Source organism: Eptesicus fuscus, chromosome 18 (genome assembly GCF_027574615.1).
Source record: "Eptesicus fuscus isolate TK198812 chromosome 18, DD_ASM_mEF_20220401, whole genome shotgun sequence".
NCBI classification, from domain to species: domain Eukaryota; kingdom Metazoa; phylum Chordata; class Mammalia; order Chiroptera; family Vespertilionidae; genus Eptesicus; species Eptesicus fuscus.
In genome coordinates, this window is record NC_072490.1 from 46,458,345 (window position 1) to 46,486,301 (window position 27,957).

At 40.0% G+C, this 27,957-nt stretch overlaps 1 protein-coding gene across 5 annotated transcripts in view; it reads right to left on the bottom strand.

Moving 5' to 3' along the window:
* Positions 1-27,957, bottom strand: part of CFAP20DC (CFAP20 domain containing) — a 233,053-nt gene that overhangs the window by 53,366 nt on the left and 151,730 nt on the right. For all 5 annotated transcript variants that reach the window (XM_054729890.1, XM_054729894.1, XM_054729895.1 and 2 more), the window contains 2 exons: positions 20,050-20,427; positions 3,527-3,730 (listed from right to left, as the gene is read on the bottom strand). In XM_054729890.1, coding sequence (XP_054585865.1) covers positions 3,527-3,730; positions 20,050-20,427 — 582 coding nt within the window. The remainder of the gene's footprint in view (positions 1-3,526; positions 3,731-20,049; positions 20,428-27,957) is intronic.

The window sequence follows — 27,957 nt, forward strand, 5'->3', positions numbered from 1 at the left end:
TGATTTTTCGAGAGAGTAGAAAGGAGGGAGAGAGAGAGAGAAACATTGATGTGTGAGAGACACATTGGCTGTCTCCCGCTTGTGCCCTGAATGGGGCCAGGGATCGAACCTACAATCCAGGTACATGCCCTGGATTGGGAATTGAACCCAAGAACCTTCAGTATACGGGCCCACACATTAACCGCTGAACAACACCGACCAGGGCTGCTCTGGTTCTTGAACTCTAGTTTAACGGCACTTTCTTCTGTGAAGCATGCCTGAAACCAACACGTAGAATGAATGCTACCTCTCACTTGTTCCCAGAACTCTCTTCTATCATCACTCACTACCCTGACAGGACTCTGATTCCCTGCAGTTTGGTGAACATCTCAAGGCAGGTAAAGCTTTATTTGTATCCCCAGCATAGATCACAGCATGTGGTACCACTCAAACAAAATGTGAAATGAATTGATGTGACACAGACAAACTAGGCTGAGGTGAGAGTCACCATGGAGATATTCCTGGCTCTAGTGGAGAAAGGAAGGTATGTCTCGCATAGTGAGGCCTGGAGAAGGGCTGCAGAAGACTCTGGAGCTAAGTCTTGTGGTATAAACAGGTATAAGGTACAAGGATACGTGCAGAGTGCATTTCGGGACTCACAACTGGGACTAAAGCTAGGAGTGAAAGGTGGGGAGTAGTGAGAGATGAGATGAGAGGGGGGCAGGTCTTAGATCATCGGGGCCCTGCAGGCCAAACTAAAGAGGCAATGGGGGGTTGTGAAAAGGTTTTATGCAGGGAAGAGATAAAACAGATCTGGGCTTTAGAAAGATCACCAATTTGAATAATAATAATAAAATTACCACTAACATTAATTTATTAAGTGCTTATTATGTCTCAGATACAGTGCCAAGTGCTTTTCCAAGGTCATAGCTTGAATGTGAACCTTGGCAATATGATTTCAGAGCAGATGCTCCTATCCCTCAGGCTATGCTGCTTGGACTGGCGATACAGAGGTATTAGGAGACTGTTGAAGGAATTTGCATAAAAAATAAAGTGCCAAGGTTATGGTATAAGTAGGGAGGGTTAGGAGGTAAAAGGAAGAGATGAGACTCAGGATTTGGAGACCAAGTAGATGTGGACCCCAAAGTAGGGGGAGGGGTTTTCCAAGTTTCTGGTCTGAGTGCCAGCCTGGATGGTAGCCATCACTGAGCTACAAGAAAAGCAGGATATTACTGTGATAAATAAAGTTATGAGTTCTTTTGTTCTTTTTCACGGCCCCTGTACAACTTCTAAAGAGAAAGGTATGAGCTCTCAGAAAGACCACAATAGTTCTTGTAAATTGCTATTTAAACTCTTTATGAGCAACAAGATGCAGGAGTTCATTAAGAAATGTAATTTTCCATTTGGCGATAGTTCTGATATTGAACTTGATGCAGTAATAAACACATCTTATGAATACCAAAGGCAGGCTTTTCAATTATTTTCTCTAGCTAAAATATTTCTATTTTTCATTTGGTCAAATAGAGGGGTTATTAAGTTCATTATCAATGATGTTGTTTTTGGCCAAATACTTTTAGAGAGGAGTAGTTGTCATGCATGAGGACTTCAGTCCTTGCCAGACAGGACAGTGATGAGAACACTGTATCCAGGGCAACCGAGAGCTCAGCCTTTTCAGTCCATAAATAAGCATTCCTCAGCTTGCCCTTTGTAATGCTGGCCTCCAAGCTGCTTCATGATGGAAGGAGCTTGTTCAGGAGGCCGCTGTTCCCTTTCTTTCTTTTGGTTTAAATACCTGCCGAGGAATGTTTTATAAGAAAGTCAATGTTTCAATTCCATTGTAAATAGCATTGGCAAAAATATGCAACTTACACTGATGCTTTTAGTGCTGGCTGCAAGGGTACTGTGAGTACCAACCAGCACACAGGGTATTTTTGCTGCATGGGTAGATACTCTTTATGCTTGGACATTCAATTAATGAAAGCACAACTAAGGCAAGAGAAACCTGGAAGGTGGGAAAGGTGAGGAAAAAGAACACTAATGAAAAATGAATAGCATTTCATTCTACCACACACACACACACACACACACACACACACACACACACACACCTCCTTAGAGCCAATTTGAATTCCTCCTCCATGGACTTGTAAGTTCCCTCCAGAGCAAGAATCTCACCTGCTGCTGGATATTGGTAGCACTCATTAGATGAGTGAGTCACATGGAGAAGTCACTGGCTCATGGTGATCAGGAGCTCAGACGCAGGAGTCATGCCACACTAGTTCTGAGTCACTTTACTCAGGGGCTCCATTTTCCCATCTGGAAATGGGCTTTCCCAGCCACAGGGGACAGCAGTGAAGAGGAAGTTAGGTTAACACCTGTCAGGCCTAGTGCCGGGGCCTCTGAGATTTCTAAGATCTACAAAGATGTTGGAAACTTGGAAAAGAGCTAGCTTTAAAATTCAAAAAGAAAATTGTAAAATTAATAAATATTTAATGAAATACTTAATACAGAAGTTATCCATTGCCAACTACAGTAGAACTCAATCTTTATATATTTTAATACATCATATAAATATGAATCAAAGTTACACAATTATATATTTCCTTTCAAAAATTGCTGTTGGGTAAAACGTTTACTGTTGGATTAAAGTGTATTTTAATACGTTTGATCTGATGTTGAATGTGGCCTTATATGTAAATGTCCCTTGGACCTAGCCAGGTCTTAAAATGTCTCTAGATGCTTAATAATTATGATTATTATAAAAATGATTTATTATTCTGCTTCACAATAGTTCTTGTGCTGTACAGACTGTTTGTTGAAGCTTCTGCTTTGTATTTCCAAGTAAGTCAGAAGGTCCTGTAGGACAGTATTGTGGAGAATGGACCCAGTCAGAACACTGGGCTCTGCTCTGGGGTCCAACACTGACAGGGGTGGAAGGTGGGCCAATTTTAGTTCCTTCACCTGAAAACCAGGAAGACTTGGAGCTGCTCCGAGTCCTCTGCCGTCCTAGTGTGGATGCTGGGCCGTGTTAAAGCGCTCCACCTGTGGGAGCAGATGGGCAAACAGGAGCCCCTGAAGCATCCGCAGGCCGACCGTGCCCTCAAGCGCAGGGAAGAGTCAGTAAACATCTGTGGTTTCTACAGAAGGTTCTTTTCTGACCTTGCATCCAAGCAATCCTTAGAATATTTATAGTCTCTTCCTATTTATTCATTCATTGAACAAATATCAACCCTCCTGTGTGCCAGGGCTTGTACAAGGAGCTGGGGATGCAATGGGACATCTAGAATCTACAGCTAAATTATTCTTGTTTCTTTCAATGTGTGGTTTTATATATCAACACACAATTAGCATGCATTATTTGAGGTTAACTAAGACAACTGAGAAAAGTCAATGCCCCCACACCTGACAGACTATTTCCGAATGGGCTCTGAGTGTTGCTCATAGTGAGGATGCTTGTTGGGCCCTGGTTTTCCCAGGCAAGGAGGCTTTGTAAGGAAGGAGCTTGCTCCTTGTTAGGGCAATCAACAGACCAAAGCCCAGGACTTACAGGTGGCAGGCAGGAGTTCCAGGTGGTGGTGTCGTCACTGCTGGTACTTATGCTGACGTTACAGTTGTCCACCTGGGAGGCACTCAGGCCATGGGAAGCCCCCGTGTCCTCCAGATCATCATTCTGCTGCTGCCGTAGGCTTGCCAGCATTTGCAACTCAGATTCACTCATCTGGCTGGGCTGGTAGTTTCTCCAGTCATATTCCTGACCAAGAAAGGAAAAAGGTGACAGAACAAAGGGTCACTTCGCCTTTCTTAATTTTATAGGCTATCATCAAGTGCTCCAGCCTTACCCCTGATATGGCTCCCCAGTGACAGAGGTCATGCCCAACATGCCTTTATTGATGCCTACCCTACCTGCCTGACCTTGTCTTTTTGCTCCTGACATGACAGCCACACTGTGCTTCACTAAGATTCTCTAAAGCACTAATGTCTGCATTAGTGCCTGTTCCCATGCCAGTTGCTGGGCCCCATCTGCTGTCTAACTCCGAGGTATTTTTTAGTCCCAAATTATGTTACTACCTTGAGGAGGCCTTTTCTGACAACCACAAACTGGGTCAGCTCCTCCACTTTATGGGCTCACACAGAAGCTTAAAGTATTCATTTTTAGCATCTATCATAACTGCAGTTAGTAACTGGTCTTGGCATTCACAGGTGGTCTATGAGCTCCACAAAGACTGTCTTACTCCCACTATACTGCCCATGTCTGATGCTCAACCACTATTTGAGGACTGACCAAATAAACAAAAATTCAAAGCAGTTAAAAAAAAAGAAAAATCGCTTCCCATAAAAATGTCCACTTTATAAGACATTGATGAATTTCATCCTTGTCATTATGACCAAATACATTCAATTTACAGTAAGATTGAGCATGACTAACGCTGTCAAAAGCCATCAAATAAAATATGAACTTAAGATGGGAACATGTAGGTCTGAAAGCCAGAAAGACCTCACAGCTACAATAAACACTTTTACTGATATGGACTTTACTATATTAGTACATGAAATCAGTCAGGCACAATCTCCCCCCTCCCCCCCCCACCAGAATAGTACTACAAATCTTTAGAGGCTAATGTAAATATTATTTTACTGTACAGGGAAGAAACTGGCATATGGAATTTTTAAAACCTTTCCTTTCTCTCTGGCCTAAACCAAATTTGATAACAAATGTTAATTTCAACATTGCTAAGTGTTAGCATCATATATGAATGAGCATTGTGATTTACACCCAGGCCATGCAATCTCTAGTAGGAGAGTTCATGAGCATTTGATAGCTTTGAGATTCTTGGGACAAAATAGACATCATGAGACGATGAACAAAATTTATATTCCAACGAAAAGCACTAAAAAGAAAAAAAGGGAAATATAAATAGTTTAAATTTAAAAGAAATAGTTGGGGGAGCAATAAACACAAGAAGAGATGCTCAACATCACTGTCATTAGTGAAATTCAAGTCAACACCACAATGGATACCATTCATACCCACTAGAATTGTTATAATACAAAAGACACACAGTAACCAGTGTTGGCGAGGACACGAAAAAACTGGAATCCCCATACACTGCTGGTGGCAATGTAAGATCGTGCAGCCACATTAGAAAACAGTTTGGTGGTTCCTCAAAATGTTAAACCTGGGCCCATGGCCCAGCAATTCACTGCTAGCTATATATCCAAGAGAAGTGAAAACATGTGCTCATATAAAAACTTGTAAATGAATGTTCATAGCAGCATTATTCATGGTAGCCAAAAAGTGAAAACCCCATCATGTCATCAACTGATGAAGGAATGCTTGTTTATCCATACAATGGAATATAATTTAGATATAAAAAAATAATGATGTACCGATAAACCATGAAAACATTATACTAAGTTAAAAGGTCCTAGAGTATATAAGTCCATTTACGTGAAATGTCCAGACTGAGGAAATCCATAGAGACAGAAAGCAGATTTGTGGCTTGGGAGAGGAGAGGGATTGGAGGGTGACAGCTAATGGGTATGGGGTTTCTTTTTGGGGTGATGCTAATGTTCTGAAATTACGTTGTGGTGATGGTTACAGAATTTTATGAATATATGAAAAATTCCTGAATTGTATACTTTAAAAGGGTGAAGTTTATGGCATAAAAGTTATATTTCAATAAAAGAGCAGTCAGTAATCAGATGTGAACACAAGACCAGTCACTTGACTTTGGGCTCAACAGTGATCAAGTGAGTTGCTGTTCTTCTGCAAGAAATGGAACTAAATGTTCTCATCTGTCAAACAGGTATTAATATGTGGTATGATTAACCCATCTATTCATTTATTTATTGACTCCACAACCTGTACTGTGCCTGAGGTATACCCCAGATGCTAGGATGGAAAAACAAGAGAGAATGGGGCAGTGGATAAGCCAGAAAGATCTATTCTGGGCCCTAGTTTCACCATTTACCAGTTGTACATGATGGGGCAAATTACCTAACCTCTCTGTGCCTAGTTTCTTCACCTGCAAAATGGAACCATAGTATATACCTCATGGAATGTTTGGTAAACGAAATGAAATACTGTATATCAAATGCTTAGCATAGTACCTGACAAACTAAGGGTCTTCAAACTTATGATTTGTACTTTTATCAGCAAGTGTTTGAATATGTACTTTCCAATATGTAGGTATATATAAATTAAACACATGTACAACTATATTAAAATAGTATGTATAGTATAAAACACACATAAAATTGAAATGAAAATGGTTAGGCTTAAAAAAAGAAATGGAAATAGTTAAAACATTTTCTTCCTGAAGCCCAATGGATTGTTCCTGGCACATCTTCTAGCATGAGTACAATTCTCTTAGGAGACCACTGAGTTGGCAATCAATACATATCCTCCTGTTATTATTATTCTTTCCTCCCATTTTCTCTGTCCCCCTTCGTCCACTCATTCATCCATTCTGTGCTATGCTGGGAGCTGGGAGTATAAAAAAAGTAAGACACACATCTGTCCTCATGGAGCTCAAGTCTAGAAAGGAGGCGTAACAGTTATTCTCAAATGTACTGTGATCAACACTACAACAGCGACATGTCTAAGATGCAGCACAGCCGGACTAAGTGCTCAGGAGATTCAGAGCCTCCCAGAAGTCCACAGTGGCATTTGATAGTAATTCAATTTATTGACCAACGGAATGGGCAGCCTTCAGAGGAAGTGAACTCTCTCTACCACCCGCAGAGATGAAGCAGAGGCTGGGGAAATAATAGCTGGCTGCAATATTGCAGTAATCTGGCATGGTGAAAATGGCTTGACATGTTAATCCATTAATTTATTCCACAAATACTTACTGAGACCCTGTTATGTGCCAGGAACTGTTGGTGCTAAGTTTGCTTAGAACTCTGTATTTCTATGACTTTATGTCATACAGTAATAATGTATTCTGACAACACCCTGGAAGGGGCAGCCAAAATTGAGCTGAGCCAAAGAAGTGACTTTCTCCAGGTTCATGAGTAGAGCAACTGGTGGCAGAGACAGGTAATTAACTTAGTCCCCTGATACATTCTTGATTTGCAATCTCTTAAACCATATCTAAATCACCAGAAAGGCTAAATTATTCACTTTTTAAAGAAAGGATTGCAATAAAGTCTTCACATTAAAGTGGACTTCAGCCACAAGATGTCATCTAACTAAATTATGCAACTGCTGAGAGGCAAAGTGCTTTATGTAATTCTATCTCTGAAAGTCTCAAAATGCTATGTATAATACAATTTCATCTCAAAATATCCTTGTAAGAAAGAGGGGAGACTTTATCAATCAGATGATTCAGGAACAAGGTAATAGGCACAGGGCTATATAATTCAGCTGTGTTCAGATTCCACGCAAGCCCTTCCATCATGAAGCCATTCAAGCCTTTTGTTTCTAAAGACATTATTAGGAGCCTAAGACAGTGAAGATGCAAACACAAGTAAGATATGGCCCCTGCTCTCACAGGCCTTCCAATCTAGTAGGACAAAGCTATCAAGAAATGAGCATAAAATAAGGACACATATCTGAAGTATAGTATTAATAATAAAACAGAACCCTGATAATGGTTAAAAGGAAAACTAACTCCAGCAAAATCATAAAATACAACAAACAAAAATAACCTTTCAACTAGAGGCCCTTTGATCTCTCTTCTCAAGATTTTAAGACAGACTAGCTTAATCAATCAAACATCGACCTACAGAGTTTTGTGAGCCTCAGATAGGAACTGTGGGAGACACAAGGCTAAGTTTCCAATGGTGGCATAGAGCCGAAATGAGACATGGCCATGGGTTAATAGATCAGATGAAGAACCTCATTCTATCCTACAAGGATGGGAGTGTAATAGAATTGGGAGAAAACTGGGTCGCTATTCTCATTCTGGAGCCTGTAAAATCTCATCCTCTCCTTCTAAATCAGGTTTGCACCGTGACAGTGCCTGACACCCACGCATAGGGAACATCATGTAACAACTCTTAGTAAAAGGTCTATAAGCAATCGCTGACTATGTGAATTCTTTTAAGTTATAGCAAGACTCTAAGGGATGGTGGCTGTTAGAGTAGAATACAAAAAGCAATGTGAGAAAAGGGAAATAGTTAGTCTGCCATTCAGAAAAGAGAGAGTTCACTTATAGAATCAGTGAAGGCTTCATGAAAGAGATTTAATAAAAAATCTTATAAGACCAAATGGCTTCCACTTTGCTGCCCAAGTCTTATGAAAAATCTAAGATACCAGTTCCCAAATGGAAACTGCAAATGCCATAAATAGTAGAATGGACAGTGTGAGAGTCCACACAGTAAAACACTGTAAGCAATGAAATGAGTGATATACTGAATCTCACAAACAAGATGCTAAGTGAGAGAAACCAGACACAAGAGAGTATACATTGTGAAACTACTCTTGGGAGTCAGGGGTAGGTTGTGAGGGGACAGTGACAGAAGCGGGTGAAGAGAGGGAGGGAGCTCGATTAGGCTTCTGGGGTGCCGGTATTGTTCTCTTTCCTGATCTGGGGGATGGTCACGAGGGCTTGTTCAATTTGTGAAACTTCATCAAAGTATGTGTTTACGTCTCCATGACCAACGAGAGCACGGAAGTCTAAGACTTTCCTGAAAAGTGATTAGTTGTTTATCATTGGCACTTACTTGGGGCTGTCTCAGTGAGAAAACATGTGGCTGGGGTGTCAGTACCATTGGTAGTTTAAATCTGTATTTATTATTAAGAATTTTGATGCTTGTAATTAGAAAATTTTGGAAGTTTTTCGAACTCCCAAATGACAGCAAGAAAAGTAGAAGTCCATTTTCCAAAGCTAATTTTAAACTTTAATTGGCATTTAATTTGAAGATTAATGTCCTCTCTATTGCTCTTTACAGACAGTGTTTAATTTCTATGCTGATGTTTTAAATAACGGCTGATAGTAAATTAGTGGTCCAGGGCATCTCTTTGCCAGCTAGCGCTCCATGAAGACTTGTTCTAAATTCCTGAGCTACATACCCCACACAAGCGTTTGTCCTGATTCATTGGGGACGCAGCCCACTGACAACAAGAATGAAGAGAAGACAGAAGCCACAACATGAGCTGTAAGTGACACATCCTTGAGGACATAGCTCATTCACAATGTATGGCAGCTTGCAGCATGTGTTTCAACAGGCAAAGCGGTAAATCAAAACTAAAGACCAAGCCACGGCACAACTTGAAAAACTTTGCTAAACTTAAGGGATGGAATTTACACAGTATAAATCAGGAGTCAGACTGTTAGAAAGAACCAACTTTATGTCAATGCATATACAGGGTAGGCTTACCCAGATCCACTGCCACCTCTGAAATGTGTCTCACAAACATTTCAGCTTGAGACCTGGAGACACTTCACAATCTCTGACTCAGCCTGTACTTCACTATCGACACACACTACTCTCTTAAGAATGTCTCAGGTAGAGAATTCTTAGGTAATTAAACCCAATGGTGGCAAAATTCCTTGCAAAGAGAGTTCTTTTTATCTCATATATGTGGATCTCTCTTCTTTTTTGGGGAGCAGGGGGAGAAGAATTTTTTAAAAAGATCTTTATATTGATTTATTATATTTATATAGACTATCCTTTTAATCTGTGACCTATAAATGAATAAATATACTTCCATACATTTTGCCTTGGTAGTCAGAGAGCTAATTTCAGGAGGGATTATCTGACAAATATAGCTGAACTCTTATTAACCTAAAAGAGTTGATAAACAATTAGTAATTTCTCAGCACCTATTTTCTGAGTTCAAGGCACTCTCTGATTTTCACAATAAGCTATAGAGTGGAAGGAAGCTAGTAAAATAAAAGGGAACCGGTTTTATATTATATCCAAGGATATGCCTTCTACAAGGCGAATGTAGCCTTGTGCATAGACAAGCATAGTAGCCATTCAATAAATGATAGATTAAACTATTATTTAAAGAACCTGGAGGAAAGCAATTTCTGAGACTTCTCATAGAAATGAAAATAGCAGAGGTAAGCCAACTGACGCTCTTGAGTGGGAAGGCGATAACAATTGGGTTTGAACTGTTTGCGAATGTAAAAGCCTGCTTGTGATACAGTGATGACAGACAGACTAACACCTGTGCATGGCTTCTGCACACTGAAATACTGAAGAGCTGCACGTGGCAAGAGAAGTGATGTTACATGAACACAGAATTTAATTCGGGGGTGGGTTGACACTGCTCAGTCACTTACTAGATGTGAACAAGCTAAGGCCTCTCTGCTTCCTCGTCTGTCAGACAGGAATAAGTAAGGCCTCGCGTGCCGGGTGGAAATAGAGACTGCAGACAAAGTGAGGGGCACTTTGTAGAGGGCCTAGCACATGGCAAGTACCCCAGATCTTTAACCACCACCAAGATTCTTAACCAAAGACTTTGATCTCGATGTATTTAGGAAATACTCAGTCTAGTGTCTATTACTTAAAATGGGAAAATGGTAAGTCTGACTTGCTGCTATTTAAAATTAGGAAAAGCAAGACACCAAAGACGATGGATTTCTTCAATAAACATTTGATTAGTAGGATGCATCAGAATACTGGAGAACTGACAGTGAAATGTTAGAGTGTGTTGGCTAAATAACCAATGCATTTTCATTGATCCCTACTTCTGATAGTCTCTTAAATTTTGTCAAGTCTCTCTATCTACAATTCCTGAAACTTTTGAGAACTTGAAATTGCTTGCATACCTAGCTGCTCAGAAACGAAGACATCAAAATGTCTGGATGACATCTGTAATTCTCTATCAGTGACCAAATTTTGGACCATAATTCCATCTTAGATTATTTTAACATACTTCTACTCTAGACCATTTTGCCTTGGTCAACAACTAAATTAGACACTAGGCACAAAGAAAGTGAAAGGAAAAAAACACACCACTCAATAGCATCAGTAGGAGTTTGGATTGAAAATATTCAAAAAGAAGGCAGAAGGCCAGGAGCAAGTTCCACCTGAGAAATTTCTATGCTTAATGCCAATTCTTAATTAGTAGCACAATTGTTACTTGATTACCAAATTCTATAGCTTCAGCAATATGCCCAGCAGTACACTGACAGATGAAACTGAGATAATTACCTTGTTTTTCAGAGAAAAAAAGTGCAGTTTTGAGAAAACTTCAAATATCAGACTCTTTTCCAAAGGCTATTAATTGGTAGGAGTGTCCAATTTAATAAACAAAACATTCCTACCATGGTTAATATGGTTTATGAAATGCTACTAGTCCTGCCCAAGTTCAATTCACTCTATCAATCCCAAAGCTACCCATCTGTGGGATCCCCTATCCACGTCCCGCGTGGTCCAGGGTTCCGGTTCAGGGTTCGAGTTCTAGAGAAGGGCCGCCCACAAATGAAAAGAGACTAGAAGAAATTTAATTTGGCGATATGAGGGGCCAGGCGGTAGTCCAACTCTAGCGGGAGAAACTACCCTCTGCTCTGGCCCTGCTATCCCTTTTATTGAGGCTATGGGGAAAACACCTTAGGCAGGAAATAACAGAAATATACACAAGATAAACAGAGGTGGAGGCTGCTTCAGCCAACAATGTTTAATCTAAAGGGTGAGTGGTTAGAGCAATTTAATGTTGTTGACAGCCTTCCTGGCTTCCTGTCCACATCTCTCTATTAGTGAAACAGTAATTGGTTTCCGGCACCCATCTACAGTTGAGCTCCGGGAACATGGTTGGCACACCGAGGGTGGTCTCTATGGAATGACTGAAGAGACATCATGTCCAGCTTCTGAATATTTTTCTCTCTTCAGGGTACCCCTGAGAAAATACCAATGTGTAATCTGGCAGAACTGACCCATTAATTCACTCTGACGTTAGCATTCAATTAATTTATAAACAGAGGAAGCACACATAGTCAGCACTTACTGAACAGTACCCAGAACCAGTTCATGGAATTTTACTAAATTTGAAAAGGTTTCATTTGTGTCAGCACACCAGGTATACTGATTACTTCTAACTACTCAAATAGATAGAAGAAAATATCCTGTTGGATTATGGGCTAAGTGTTCTACATGTACTATGTCATTTAATACAACAATCCTATGGAATAAGTATCATTTTCTCCAAGTCTATAGATAAGGTAACTGAGGCTTAAAGAGGTTAAGAAATATGTCCAAGGTCACTTAAGTACGAAGAAACAAACCAGGACTCTAATCCAGGTGTGTCTGATTTGAGCTGCTGCTCTAAACCAGGAAGTCCACTGCTCTTGACTTCTTGGTTTTAAAGAATGAAAATGTAGATACACTTGACATAGAATCCTATTTGGGGAAGGCCCTGAGGGGAAAGCTGCACACCAGGTGGCCCAGAGCAGCATGAGGCCAGTGAGCACCTGGGGTGGAAGCTGCTGAAGGAGGGACAGTCACCCCTAAGAAAACCTGCACCGTTGGGCCAGGGCAATGAGCATGTGAATAATACACAGGCCAACTGGACCCAAAGCAGGTGTTTTGCAACAATGCAGTATTGTTGTAGCTAAAGCAAGTCAGGGGTCAGAAAGACATTTATGAATTCTTCAAACAATGGAGTATTGTTGGAATGACAGCTGCAAAGGCATACTTGAGTGGCAAATTCAAAGGAAGACAGATGGCTTCCCTTTGAACAAAGAGTATTATATGCCCTATAAAACACAGAACTTTATATAAGTGGAACAATGCTTTAAAAATTCTGAAATAACTTACAAATTCACTTTTCTCTAACTTTGTAGAACACCAATTGCATAGAGGAGTAAACTTTTATTACTTTTTAAAAATATGATGATAAATATGTCCTGCTCCACTACTGGGCTCAAGTTCCTCAAGAAGGCAGTGAAACTCATCCTTCTTCATTATCCAAAGTAAATTGTTTGACCTGGAGAGTATTATGCTAAGCGAAATAAGCCAGTCCGAGAAAGATAAGTATCACATGATCTCACTCGTATGTGGAATCTAATGAACAAAATAAACTGATGAACAAAATACATCCAGAGACATAGAAGCATAGAACAGACTGTCCAATCTCAGACGGAAGGCAGGTGTGGGTGGGGAGAGAGGAACCAGGGAACTTAGATGCATATATGCATAGCCCATGGACACAGACAATAGTGTGGTGGAAGCCTGGGTGGGGTGGGTGCAGGGTGGAGGGGGCCAATGGGCAAAAAAACCAACAACACAGGGAACATCTGTAATACTTTCAACAATAAAGATAAATTAAAAAACAAACAAACCACAAAGTAAAGTGCTTGATGATTAAGGGGAAAACATTATTCCATGGCCTAAGATATCTTTAAAAGTGTCCTCCTATAGTTCAGTTTTGATTTTCAAAAATGGAAATGTGAAAATTAAAGTCAAAAGTTCTATATGAATCATTTTATAATTTTTTTCCTATAAAAAGTCAGATCTTTATTCCCCCCCCCTACAGAGAATAGCTGGATTTGTAATTGGTAGCTTATTTTTTCATTATGAAAATAACCATTTTTCCATAAGCTCAAACTTTTTCTGGAGCCATAAAGCCTGTATATACATCTTTTTTGTTTGTTTGTTTAAAGATGCACATAATGACATTTGTAGGTTTAAAATGATTCACTCAAAATTGTTTGAATGCAATTATATATGTGGAAAATTTGAATTACCAGCTATCTACAATGTTGCAGTATTACCCAGAGGGCTGCACTTCTTTCTTAATTAAAAATATCTGAACTTGCCCCAACTGGTTTGGCTCAGTAGATAGAGCTTTGGCCTGCGGACTGAAGGGTCCCAGGTTCGATTCTGGTCAAGGGCATGTACCTTGGTTGCAGGCACATCCCCAGTAGGGGGTGTGCAGGAGGCAGCTGATCGATGTTTCTAGCTATCCCTCTCCTTTCCTCTCTGTAAAAAATCAATAAAATATATTTAAAAATATATTTGAACTCTATTAAAATATGAATAAAACATTGTAAGGAAGAATTTACCAAGCAGTTAGCAAATCAATTTCAGTAAGCATTCTTTAAGAATTACTAGTATCCTCCATATCAGGGGATTAGAAAGACAGTTGTCCTGTACCTTCTTCTTCTTCTTTTTTTTTTGGTAAGAGCCTTTAATTTTCCTTTATCATAAAGTTGCTTCATGCTGGCACTTTGCCGGAGCTCAGGGATGTCCACTTATAATTCCTGATTGCAGCACCTTGATGGCTAAGTGGAGGCTCAGATCTGCCTGCAGTGATCTGCAGCCCAATAAATGACATGACCATCCACCCCTCTGGTTGCTCAAGTTCCGAACCTAATGTCATCTTCGATTCTTCCTGTTTCCTCTTCCTTAAATCCTGTCAGTCCTACCTCTCAAATATGCCAGTAATCTGCCACTTCTCTTCATCTCTACTCTGAACTATCAGAGTGATGCCTCAACTGCTCTCCTTGCTTCTGTTCGTGCTCTGAGGAGACTTTTTGAATGTAATGCCATTGCTTGCTTAAAACCTTTCAAAGACTCGGAATAAAGGCCACCCTCCTCACTTTATGTGCTCTGGGCTCTGTTTACCTCTGACCTCATCCTCTTGTATTTTCTCCATGCCCATATATCCCAGTTACCATGGACCCACTTTATTCCTCAAAAATGCCATTTCAGGAGCTTTCTACTTACTGTTCCTGATGTCTAAAGCACTGTTCCCAGGTTCTTTACAGAGCTGGCTTCTTCTTAAATTACATCTCAACCCAAATGTTACCTGAGACCTAAAGTACCACCATTCTGCCCAACTCTGCCACTCTATTACATCACCCTGGTTTTCCCCCCTACACCTTTACATAGTTTACAATCATTTTATGTATTTGGTTGTTACTGTCTGTAACTCCCAACAGAGATAAGTCCCCTGAGGAGACGGGCCTTATTGTCTTGGTCAGAATATCTCTAGCACCCGGGAGAATGTCTGCCTGATAGCTGTTAACGGAAGAGGAGATGTTCTTACTTATCCCAGGAGTGGAACCAGAATAGCTGTATCCCACCACCTGGAGGTCCTTTATTTTGCAGGCCCAGCTTAGGTGGCAGAAACTGCCATGAACCCGTCAGCGCTCTACATAAAGGGACTACCGCTAGTCAACCAAGATAACTTCACACCTGCATTAATATTATTAGATGGACTTCTAGTCCCAGGATAACTCTCAAAATTTTCTTTCTGCATTAGTACATTTCCTATGAGTCATACCAGTAGAATCCTTGTAGCATGTCTGAGCTGATCATGTCTGTGTTAGAATTTAATTCTTGAGCCACACTAGTCAAAGTATTAAGTCTTAAATATCTTGAAAGAAAGAAAAGTTTTCCATTCAAATTAAATCCATTTGTAGAGGCAATTAGGTAAAAGAAAAAAGATCCAGATGGGAAAGAAAGTAGAATTATATTTGCAACAACATGATTTTATATATAGAAACTCTTAAGGAATTCTCAAAAACATGGAGAGAACTAATGTTCAGCAAGGAAGCAAGATAGAAAATCAATAGAAAAAACAACTGTATTACTACAAGCTAGCAATGAACAAGTCAAAAATAAAATTAAGAAAACAATCCAATTTACAACAGCATCAAAAAGAATAAAATACTTAATAAATTTTACAAAACAAGTGCAAGACTTGTACACTGAAAACTACTAAACATTGCTGAAAGAAATGAAAGACCCAAATAAATAAACATCCCATGAATTGGAAGGCTTACTATTAAGATGGCAATATTCCCCAAATTCCAGCTGCCTTTTTTAAAAACAGAAATTGACAAGTTGATCCTCAAGTTCATATGGAAATGCAGGGGACCCAGCCAAACAAAATCAGGAAGAATAAGGTTGGAGGAGTAATACTTCCTGATTTCAAAGCCTACTGCAAAACTGTAGTAATTAAGGCAGTGTGGTACTGCATGAGGATAGTCATATCGATACATATATAAAAGCCTAAGTGACCGTTTGACCAGTAGCTATGATGTGCACTGACCACCAGGGAACAGATGCTCAATGCACAGGCATGGAAACATGGAACAGACTGATGAATCTCAGAGGGAAGGGGAGAGCGGGAGGAGCAGGAAGAGATAAACCAAAGATCTTATATGCATACTAGAGGCCCAGCGCATGGATTCATGTACTGGTGGGGTCCCTCGGCCTGGCCTGTGGGGATGGGGCTGAAATCAGCAGTCCGACATCCCCCGAGGGGTCCCACATTGCGAGAGGGTGCAGGCCAGGCCAAGGGGCCCCACCGATGCATGATTCCGTGCACCAGGTCTCTAGCAGATCAACAAAAGAGAATTGAGAGGTCAGAAGTAACTTTGGCATGCATAGTCAACTGATTTTCAAAAAGGGTGACAACTCAATAAAAAAAAAAGTCTTTCAACTAATGGTGCTGGCACAAATGGATACCCACATGCAAAACAATGTAGCTGAACTTTCAAAATAATTAACTAATAAAAATTAACTAAAAATGGATCATAAGACTAAATTTAAGAGCTAAAATTATAAAACTCTTAGACAATAACAGAAGAAAATGTTCATGACCCTGGATTAGGCAAGGATTTTTTACATATAACATCAAAAGCACAAACAACTGAAGGGAAAAAAATAGATAAATTGGACTTCATCAAAATTAAAAACTGTTGTGCTTCAAAGGACACCATCAAGAAATGAAAAGACAACTTACAGAATGGAAAATATTTGTTTATCATATAACTGACAAGGAACTTGTATCCAAACTCTTACAAGTGAACAATAAAAAGACAATAATCTAGTTTAAAAATAGGCAAAGGATCTGAATAGGCATTTCTCCAAAGGAGATATATAAATGGCTAATAGGCACATGAAAGATGCTCAACATCTTTAGCCATCAGGGAAATGCAAGCCCCAACCACAATGACACCACTCCACAGGAAGGCTTAAATAAAAAGACAGACAGTCGGAAGTATTGTCCAGGATATGGAGAAATTGGACCCCTCCATTGTTGATGGGAATATAACATGGCACAGCCATTTTGGAAAACAGTTTGGCAGTTTCTCAAAAGTTAAATGTAAAGTGCCTGATGGACCAGCAATTTTACCCTTAGGTATATACCAAGAGTACTAAACCGCATGCCTACACAAGAACTTGCACATGAATGTTCATAGCAGCATAATTCATAACATAGTTCCAAAGTGGAAACAACCAATGTCTACCAACTAATAAATGAATAATCTAATACGGCATATCTATATAATGAATTATTATTCAGGCATAAAAAGGAAAACCTGCCACCACATGGATGAACTTGAAAAACTTAAGCTAAGTGAAAGAAGTCAGACACAAAGGCCATGCTTCCACTTACATGAAATGTCCAGAATAGGCAAAATCATAGATACAAAAAGTAGACTGGCAGTTTCCAGGAGTTTAGGGGGACTGTTAATAAGTATGAAGTTTTTTTGGGGGTGATGACATGATTTAAAATTAGATAGTGGTGATGGTGGCACAACTGTGTGAATATACTAAGAAAAGACTAAATTCTATATTGTGAGAATTAAATCTTAGTAAAGCAGTCCATAAAAACCTATGGGTTTTTGGGATCTGGGACTGAAAATCCCTCTGTGGAACTAACACACATGACACTCTTTAGAGGACACTTGTTTCCACAGATTCTTACCTGCAAACATCAAGTGGAGAGAATGTTGCTCATTAGGACCCCTTCACTATGACCTCAAATTTCCTTTTAAATGGTGTCTCTGGAAGAGCACTACACTTTCCTTGTAAACTCACTCCGAAATGGGGCAGACCACCCTAGGCCTTCAATAATTCTATATCCTATTAAACTGAAATGATCACATTCACAAATTGAGCCATAGATTGTAGTGATTTTGTGGGTTGTTAGAGATCAAACTTTATTAGTCTGAATGTTGACACTGAGGTCAAAGCTCTCTGCACAAATGGGAAGCAATGCCTTTGTGCCTCTATCCCCTCATCAGAGACAAAGCTCCTCTCCCTCTCATTCTCTGAAGCCACTGCTGTTAGGGTTTGTGGCTGTAAAATGGACTAGTACCAACTCAGAGGGCTCTTGAGCAGAGCAGACACGGGTCAGGCTTATGCTGTGAAGTTTGCAGTGCGTGGCTGTAAGAAAGCGCTCCTGAAATAATGCAAATGACTTCTGGAAACTGTCTTATCCTAAAAGCTTCTTAAACGAAGAGAATGGGAGGGCAAGTTCCTGCTCTCTCTCCAAACTTCAGCCCCTTTGCTCCCTCCCTTATTCCCTGGTATTATCAGAAAGCACTATTTTTCAGGCAGTGGACTTGCTGAGTGTCCAGGTACTTAAAGTCCATTTGTGCCCAAGTCCCCAAGCTGATTGTGATGCTCTGATTTTATCTCTACAGGAAGATTTAAAAAAATGGAAATAAGCAACCTTTGGGATATATAGGATGACAGATTCTACCTAATGGAAGGTGGAGGCAAAGAAATTAGGGAGAAAATGGAGTGGAATGCTCCTCCAAGACTTGCTCTGGTTCTGTTTTTGGCAGCCCAACTTTGTAGAATAAATCTCTAAGGTTAGTTATTGGCTGCATTCCAATCATTAGCACAGCCAAAGAAAAAATGACAGAGAGAACAAGAACATTTGTTTTAGAAATATTTTCAAAAATAAAACATGCAAAAATATTACTGACTACTTTCATCTGAAATCACCATAAAAATCCATTTTTATTAGGTTAAGTAATTTACTTTTTTTTTTTTATATTTTATTGATTTTTTACAGAGAGGGAGGGAGAGGGATAGAGAGTTAGAAACATCGATGAGAGAGAAACATCGATCAGCTGCCTCCAGCACACCCCCTACTGGGGATGTGCCCGCAACCAAGGTACATGCCCTTGACTGGAATCGAACCTGGGACCCTTCAGTCCGCAGGCCGACGCTCTATCCACTGAGCCAAACCCGTTAGGGCAATTTACTATTTTTTTACACGCACACATACAAACATGCACACAAGCATAAGAAATAAAAAGGGGAAAGTTCATTTGTTTTATTTTTGGATGTTTCTTAAAGAGAGACGATTGCTTTTATGACTTAGTGCATGTTTATGCAGAATAGGATGGTGGCCACAGCCAGTAGTTCTAGACACAGAAAATTTAGCTTCAAGTTGTGACTCTCAAACCAACTGCTGTCCTTGAAAAAACTGTGTAACTATTCCAAACTGCAGCTTCCTCATCTGAAAAAAAGGGGATGATAACAGTCTCTCCCTCTCAGGGTCATCGTGAGGATTAAATGGAATGCTTCATGGAAAAGGCTTGGTACAATGACTCCCATGTGGTAAATGTTTAAGAAATACCAGCTATTTCTATTTTATAGCTGATGATGTATATGTGTCTTACCTATGCTAGGTAATAATTAATCCACTCTAAATTGCTTAGAATATAATTGAATCAAAGCTTTACATTTTAACATATTTGGAATACTTAGGACATGACAAAGAGAAACACTCTTTAATGTTTAGAAAATGGAATATAAGTGTCATCTGTCCTGCATAGTCTCTGGTTTCTAAGTGCAGCTACGGGGGAACTGAAGGTAGAAAAGGACAACACAGGAAGAAAAAAATCAATCTGATGGACATGAAGATGGCCACCAAACTAGCCTAGGGATTTATTCAATGACATTGCTTTACTGTTAACCTTCACTCATACCATTTATTATTTGGGGAACTGCTGCAAAGTGAATAGAATAATGATGTTTTTATGGCTCCTAATGTAGATTGTTATTGAAAATCTGTCAACTTTACTGGCAAGCCTTTGGCTCAAAAATAAGATCTTCATTTATAATTTGCAAGCAGTGATGACTAAAATAATGAGAAGTAACTGGGAAATAAAAAAATAACTATTATGATAATTATCTTACTCATTAAAAACATGAGGCATTCTATTATCATTGGGATGTGCAATACTCTTTAACAGCTGCTGTTAGTGAGCTAAAACACATCTGAATAGGAAAGCAACTACATTACTGATCACCCAAATGATGAAAAATAGATACTGCTGAGAATGTGTGCAGAGTGGAACGGAACAGAACACAGCAGGATGGGCGCCCACATATGTAAACCAGGGTGGAACCACTTACTGCTACTCCAGGAATCGGTCTCAGCTTCTCCTCTGAGATTTCCTTCAGGGAGGCTTTGTTCACTGAAGCTGGCACTTGATGGGCTGGTGGGTCCTTTGCTTTGATAATGGGATCTGGAGCATTCTGAGAGGGTTCACTGCTTCTTCCAGGGGGAGAAAGGCATGGCACAGGCACCAAACTCGGTTGAAAGTTGTTTCTGTCTGTCTGCTGCACCAAGAAATTCTGGCTTTCTGATGCTTCTGCTTCTGTGTAGGCACTTTTTAGATATTCTTTACTTGTCCACCTTGTAGCCGTTCCCAGCATGCTCTCTAATGTTAACTGAGTTAACCCTGAAGGACTAGCTGTTGGACTAGGAGAATCCTGGACACTGTAGTTACCCTATACAGGGGGAACAAAGTGAAAATCATTGTGAGCTGAAACATGTGGTGAATAAATTACTGAGTACAATTTCTTAATAAGTTAATATATTCTATGAATAAGTCAAAATATATACATACTAGAGGCCCAGTGCATGAAATTCATGCACGGGGGTGGGGGTTGGTGTGTCTCTTAGCCCAGCCTGCAACCTCTCCAATCTGGGACATCCCTCTCACAATCCAGGACTGCTGGCTCCCAATTGCTCGTCTGCCTGCCTTCCTGATTGCCCCTAACCACTTCTGATTGCTAGCCTGATCACCCCCTAACCACTCCCCTGCCAGCCTGATTGATGCCTAACTGCTCCCTGCCAGCCTGATTGCCCCTAACTGCCCTCCCCTGCAGGCCTGGTCACCCCTAACTGCCCTCCCCTGCAGGCCTGGTCACCCCCAACTGCCCTTCCCTGCAGGCCCGGTCACCCCCAACTTCCCTCCTCTGCCAGCCTGGTCACCTCTAAGTGCCCTCCCCTGCAGGCTTGATCGCCACCAACTGCCCTCCCGTGCAGGCCTGGTCCCTCCCAACTGCCCTCCCCTGCTGGCCATCTTGTGGCAGCCATCTTGTGTCCACATGGGGGCAGGATCTTTGACCACATAGGGGCAGCCATCTTGTGTGTTGGAGTGATAGTCAATTTGCATATTACTCATTTATTAGATAGGATAGAGGCCTGGTGCACGGGTGGGGGCCGGCTGGTTTGCCCTGAAGGGTGTCCCGGATCAGGGTGGGGGGTTCCCTTGGGACATGGGGTGGCCTGGGCGAGGGGCCTGTGGTGGTTTTCAGGCTGGCCACGCCCCCCGGTGACCCAAGAGGAGGCCCTGGGTCTGGGATTTATTTATCTTCTATAATTGAAACTTTGTAGCCTTCAGCGGAGCCCAGGGCCGGCCAGAGCAGGCAGAAAGCTTGGCTTCCTCCATCGCCGGGGGCAACCCAAGCCTCCTGCTTGCTCTGTGGCCAGCCGCCATCTTGGTTGGGCTAATTTGCATACTCGCTCCTGATTGGCTGGTGGGCATGGCTAGTGGAGTGATGGTTAATTTGCATGTTTCTCTTTTATTAGTGTAGATATTTTATTTTATTCTGCAATAAAAAATATGAGTTCCCAGACAAGAAAAAGCTAAAGGAGTTCATCACCACCAAACCACTATTGCAGGAAATATCAAAGATTCCTCTTTGAGAAGAAGAAAAAAGATGAATAGAATGTCAATAACTATATATCAACAGTTATTTTAGATGTAAGTTGATTAAATGATCCAGCCAAAAGACATAGGGTCGTTGAATGAATAACAAAACAAGACCCTTGCATATGCTGCTTATAAGAGACTCACATCAGATCAAAAGACACACAGAGACTGGAATTAAAAAAGATGGAAAAAGATATTTCATATAAATGGGAAAGGGGCATGGGGGAAGAAAGCTGGGGTAGCAATACTTATACCAGACAAAATAGACTTTAAAACAAAGGCTATAACAAGAGACAAAGAAGGACCCAGCAACTCCACTTCTGGGTATTTATTTGAATAAACCCAAAACACTAATTCAAGAAGACACATGCATCCATATGTTCATTGCAACATTATTTACAATAGCCAAGATGTGAATGTAAGTGTCCATCAATAGATGAAAGGAAAAGGAAGAAGTGGTGCATACATACAATGGAATATAACTCAGCCACAAGGAAGAATGAAATCTTGCCATCTGCAACAACATGGATGGACCTAGAAGATAATATGCTAAGGGAATTAAGTCAGACAGAGAAAGACAAATACCATATGATTTCACTTACATGTGGAATCTAAAAAGCAACACAAACAAACAAACAAAATGGAAACAAACTCATAGACACAGAGAACATTTTGATGATTGCCAGATGGGAGAGCGGTTGGAGCAATGGGTGAAAAAAGGGAAGAGATTAAGAAGTACAAATTGATAGTTGTAAAATAGTCATGGGGATGTAAAGTACGGCATAGGAATATAATCAATAGTATTGTAATTACTATGTATGGTGTCAGATCGGTACTAGATTTATCAGAGTGATCACTTTGTAAAGTTATAGAAATGTCTAATCACTGGATCATACACCTGAAACTAACATAATATTGTATGTCAAATGTAATTGAAAAAAATAAAAATAAATAAAAATTAGGTCTTTCTGGAAAAAAAAAGAGTAACTAAAAACAGCAATGTAAAAAGATACAAATTATTTGCTAAGATGCCCTGCTATGTCTACCTCTGATCTGAGTAAGGCATATTTTTTTTAAACCACTGAGTAACAAGAGAACATTTAAAAAATAGTCACTCAAATATATTAATTCATTCCAAAGAATGTCTAAAGAATAGAGGATTCATAGAAAGTTATCTAAAATATCTAAGAATTTTATATTTCATTTCCTGACAAACTAACACCACAGGAAGAGAAAGAACTAGAATTTATGGCAATTAGCATATTTAAGCAGGAAAATGCTACTCTAAAAAAAAAGTGGGCCTACTGAAGTATTTTTGCCTTATATTATTGTAGGACAGTTTTATTGTTCAAAAGAAGCAGATAATAGAACATGTTTGGTGAAACAGTTTTCTTACATGAAAATTTCAATTACAAAAAGTGTTTTCCCTCTACAAGATATAAACCTCATTAATATAATTATTAGGAAAACTGAAAGTGAAAGCTAGGATTTTACAAATATATAGTTCTGGGATTACCCCTAGAAAAGCAAAAATTTTAATTTTTAAAATTTTAGAAAAAAAGGATTAAACATAAAATCAATGTCCATAAGGTAAATAATGGAAACAAGAAATATAGTACTATTTTTGTTAGATTTTTTTTGCTATAAAGTAAAATTAAAGAAACTAACGAAATCATTGCTGATACTTGCCATGGTAGATTTTTCCCATTTGTAGTATCTATTTAAATATATAATAAATAAATGGATGTTAAAGTGATAAACTTAGAACAAAAAATATCAGTAAAAACAGAGTACATTTTAAAGATATTACTTGATATCTGAGAATGTGTATCTTCTTAACAGTCACAAAGAATCAAACACCCAGTAATTTCCACTGTTTGGCATTTGTAAACAAAATATTTGAGTGACTGATTAAATTGTTCAGTTTCTTCCTGAATGTTTGGCCACCATACACGCTCAACACACAGGTCACTATCTAAGGTAACATTTCCCTTTTGGTAGAAGTGAAGTATGTATGTGTAAAGAAAGATGAGAGAGCCTGCTAAAGGTTGGGCACAGGACAGGAGAGGAATTTATCAAACCTTTCCATTGGAAGTGATCTACCTATCTGTGTATCTATTTATCATTGTTCTTCCTCTCTTCCTTTCTTCCTCATCATGGGCTAAAATATTGCTCCAGGCACTGCAGACACTGGGAATATAATGGTAGACCACAACTTAATCCTGGCCATCCAAGGACTTTTTCCTGAAGGCAACCAAGAGTCATAGAGTGATTTGAGGCAGAGGAATGCCACATTGGCACAAAATAGAAGGCATGGGTATGATTTTTGTGTGAATATTTTTTGTGGGATGTCTAGAATATTCTATGGAGATAGTAGAAAGGGAGACCAATTAGGAGATGATTAAATTGTTATAACCAGAAACAATGAGGTGGCTGTTAAGGAATGGTGGTGACAATGGGGAGGTTGGCTGACTTGAGGGTTCTATAGAAGGCAGAGTGTTATTCTTTGTGACTTTGGAAAGCTTACATGGAGTCTGAGATCCCTAATCATGCCATGTTGTAATTCTTATAGGAAGTAGGTGAGATTAGCAGACAACAGGGCTTTTAAGAAAGATACACTCAGCTCTTAGAACCTTCCGTAAGGAATAGCTTGCCTCTCTGTAGTAAGGAATGAAAATTGTGAAATGTCTAAGGATTTTTTATGAATATTTATTTTTCTTTTAAAATATATTTTATTGATTTTTTACAGAGAGGAAGGGAGATGGATAGAGAGTTAGAAACATCTATGAGAGAGAAACATTGATCAGCTGCCTCCTGCATACTCCCTACTGGGTATGTGCCCGAAACTAAGGTACATGCCCTTGACTGGAATTGAACCTGGGACCCTTGAGTCCATAGGCCAATGCTTTATCCACTGAGCCAAACTGGTTAGGGCATGAATATTTCTTCTTGGTACTCATTCTGGGCCTACATTTTCCTTCTCTATGCTGGCTTGCTCTTCTGATACATATATGTATTTCTTCATAAATGATAGAGAAACAAATTTTCCAGAGTCCCAGATAGAGTAAAGAAAAGATGGTGGGTGGGTGTCACTCCATGGGCTTTTTCACTTAAGGAGGGGAGACTATTTCTGCACTTACAACAGTCCTGCAGGCGATGGGCAGCCCTCTCTGCTGTCCCTGGGTGAGCTGTCCTTTACCATCAATCACTCTGTGAACTCTGAGGATATTCACAGGGTTGAAGAACCCTGCCTTCAGGCAAAATCAAACAAAAAACAAAACAAAACAAACAAACACAGAGAGTGCCAGAAACCTAAACAATGCCTGTTGCCCCAAATTACTAGGGAATCGAGTGGCGACTCTTACAATTTTTGTTTCATATAGATAAAAAAAGAATAAAAGTTACTCTTGTTTGGAGAAGGGAAACAAAGAATATCAACATTGCTGAGTCTTAGTTCTGAGAAAGTATGGGTGGAACTCAGATTTGTTTTTCTTTTGTCTTTTTAAATTCAGTCTGCCTACTAGATAGTGCTCTGTCTCCTCCAACTTTTTAAAATTTCAATTTCCTATAATTATTACAAACAATTGGCAGTAAAATTTCTGTGACCAAAAGACCATCTACATATTCATTTCCATCATATTAAAAAAATTAAAAGCATATACTGTGGATTTAAAACATACTGGACCTAAAAAATAGGCTGGCAAGTGAAGAAGGTATAATGATGACTCTTTGGGCTCAAATCTTTGGGTCATCCTGGGATTCCATTGTGTATATGACATAGGCAGAAATTAAGACCTTTTGCAATAAACATTAGTTCAATAAATATTTATTTAGACTCCTGCTCTGTGTAAGGCATTTTCTAAGTACTATGTAAAAGTCACAAGGTTCGAAGGACATGGACACTGTCCTCAAGAGAAATAAAGTCTATAGAGAGATAGATACCTACAAAGGTATTGATTTCATAAGGAAGAAGTAGAAAATGTAATTTTAAAAGCTTCAGATGTACTGTGATGAGAATTTAGAGGAATGCATGAAAAACCAGATGTTTGCTACATCATTTAAAAAACACTTAAAAAATCAATCCATTTGATAGGAAGCCTATTTCTTCCATCTGTGGTAGGTCAGAGTACAGCCTCTCTTCCTTTCAGTAGTTTACTCAGTTGTAAAATACTTCTTTTTGCTTGGCATGAGCAGTGATTATATACAGACATATTCATGAGCGTGTATATGGACATTCATCTCACATTTTGCCTAATGTGATGGGCCAAGTAGTGGAGATGTGCCAGGAAGTGGACAGATTTAGCTGTGTTCCCTGGTGAGCAGTATCTTGGTTGTATTGCATTTCCACAGTAATATGTTTCCATGCTGTTTTAAATATATGGAAAAGACAAATAACTGGAGAATCTGGACAGGATACAAAAGGCTAGCTTATGTTGGCTGCCTCAGAACTACTAAATCTGGTTTATCCCAGATTCTGAAAGGAGAATTAAGATAAATGAGAAAGGCAAGATGATATATGAGACTGATATTTTGATTTAAGTTGGGTCAGCCTCTTCTTTAGAGAGGAAATAAACGGAGAATAAAAAATAGTGCAGTATTTACTAGAAGCAGTGCACTGGTAAACCCTATTCCTTTCTTTAGTAACTAGAGGCCTGGTGCAAGAAATTCATGCAAGGGAAGGGGATCCCTCAGCCCAGCCTGCTGTACCCTCTCCAATCTGGGACCCCTCAGGGGATGTCCGATGGCCGGGTTAGGCCCGATCCCAGGATCAGGCCTAAACCAGCAGACAGACATCTCTCTTGCAATCCAGGACCGCTGGCTTCTAACTGCTTGCCTGCCTGCCTGCCTGCCTAATTGCCCCTAACCCCTCTGCCTGCCTGCCTGCCAGCCTGATTGCCCCTAACTGGCCCCCTGCTGGCCTGATCACCCCTACCTTGCCCCCCCTGCCAGCCTGATCACCCTTACCTTGCCCCCCCTGCCAGCCTGATCACCCCTACCTTGCCCCCCTGCTGGCCTGATCGCCCCTAACCACCTGTGCCTTGGCCCCCAGCCAAAGCCACAGTCTGGCCTCCCTCTGGCAACCTAGCCGATCAGAGGAAGGCGCTGCCCCCAACACACAGCTGCTGCTGCCACTGGCGGCCGCAATGACTGCCTGAGCCTCGGGCTGGCCCTGGGCAGAGGCAGCCGCCATCTGTGGCTTGCCTGAGCCTCAGGCAGCTGCTGCGGCTTTGTCTGGAAGGACGTCCGGATGGTTGTCCAGAAGATGTCTGCCCTAATTAGCATATTACCCTTTCATTAGTATAGATGCTTTTGCCGCCTTACTAAAACAGATGATATAGGTATAGATGATGTTTATTGATCTCACATATGTAACTCATTTGGGCTCTCCCATGCTTTTGGATTAATTTTTTTTTATATAACATACATTTGTTATATGCAAAAGAAGTCAGCTTACTATGATCTGATTGAAAAACAACCACTTTTTTCCCTTTGGTTTATGATTTAGCTACTGAAACCTGTACAGCAATTGCATACAATTTGTCAGAGTAGTAAAGAAATTGTCAAGCCATTTTCACATTCCAATCATCTGTTCATTTGTTTTTCAGAAGAACAAATACAAAATGCTTTTGATTTAACTTGATATATTTTTTTTAAGTCCCAAATCTCTTGAACTGTTTGTCTTCTGGGCTAAGAAGCATTTGCTTGTTAAATATTCAATCCCGCCCCAGTGCCAGGGACATCAATGGAGTTTGCCTGATTAACTGTAGCACAGCATATGCAGGCTGAGGAGAGAATGATTTCCCCAAGGAGCCAGCACTTCCTCTGTTGAACTACTTTCTTAAAAGGACATGCAGATGGGCATTTGGATAAGTTCTGGATGCACAAAACCGATTGCTCTTGCTGAGCTGCAATTTCAAAAAGATAATTTTAATGACTCTTGAGGGCCATCTACTTGGAGCAGATGGGACCCAGGCTCTTTGTATCACAACTTTAATGTTGAGTGAGTCAGGATGGAACCCTGTTTTAGGCTTTGTAAAAGTGAATGATTGTATTTATTTATATTTCAATTGATGTTTTAATTCAGTCCACCATGAATAATGTCTCATATAATGTTCTTGAAAGTTCTGTAAAAAATACATCTGCAATATTCCAAACACACTTTGATGGCAGCTTTGAATGTGTAATTGAGATCGAGTCTGCAGGGGTTTTCACTTTTGTCCAATATTTTTTACTAAATGTGTGAACTGACAGCACCTTTTACTAGCAGACAATAGAGATGATACAGGTATATATTTCCAATGTCAATCAAAGAACACAG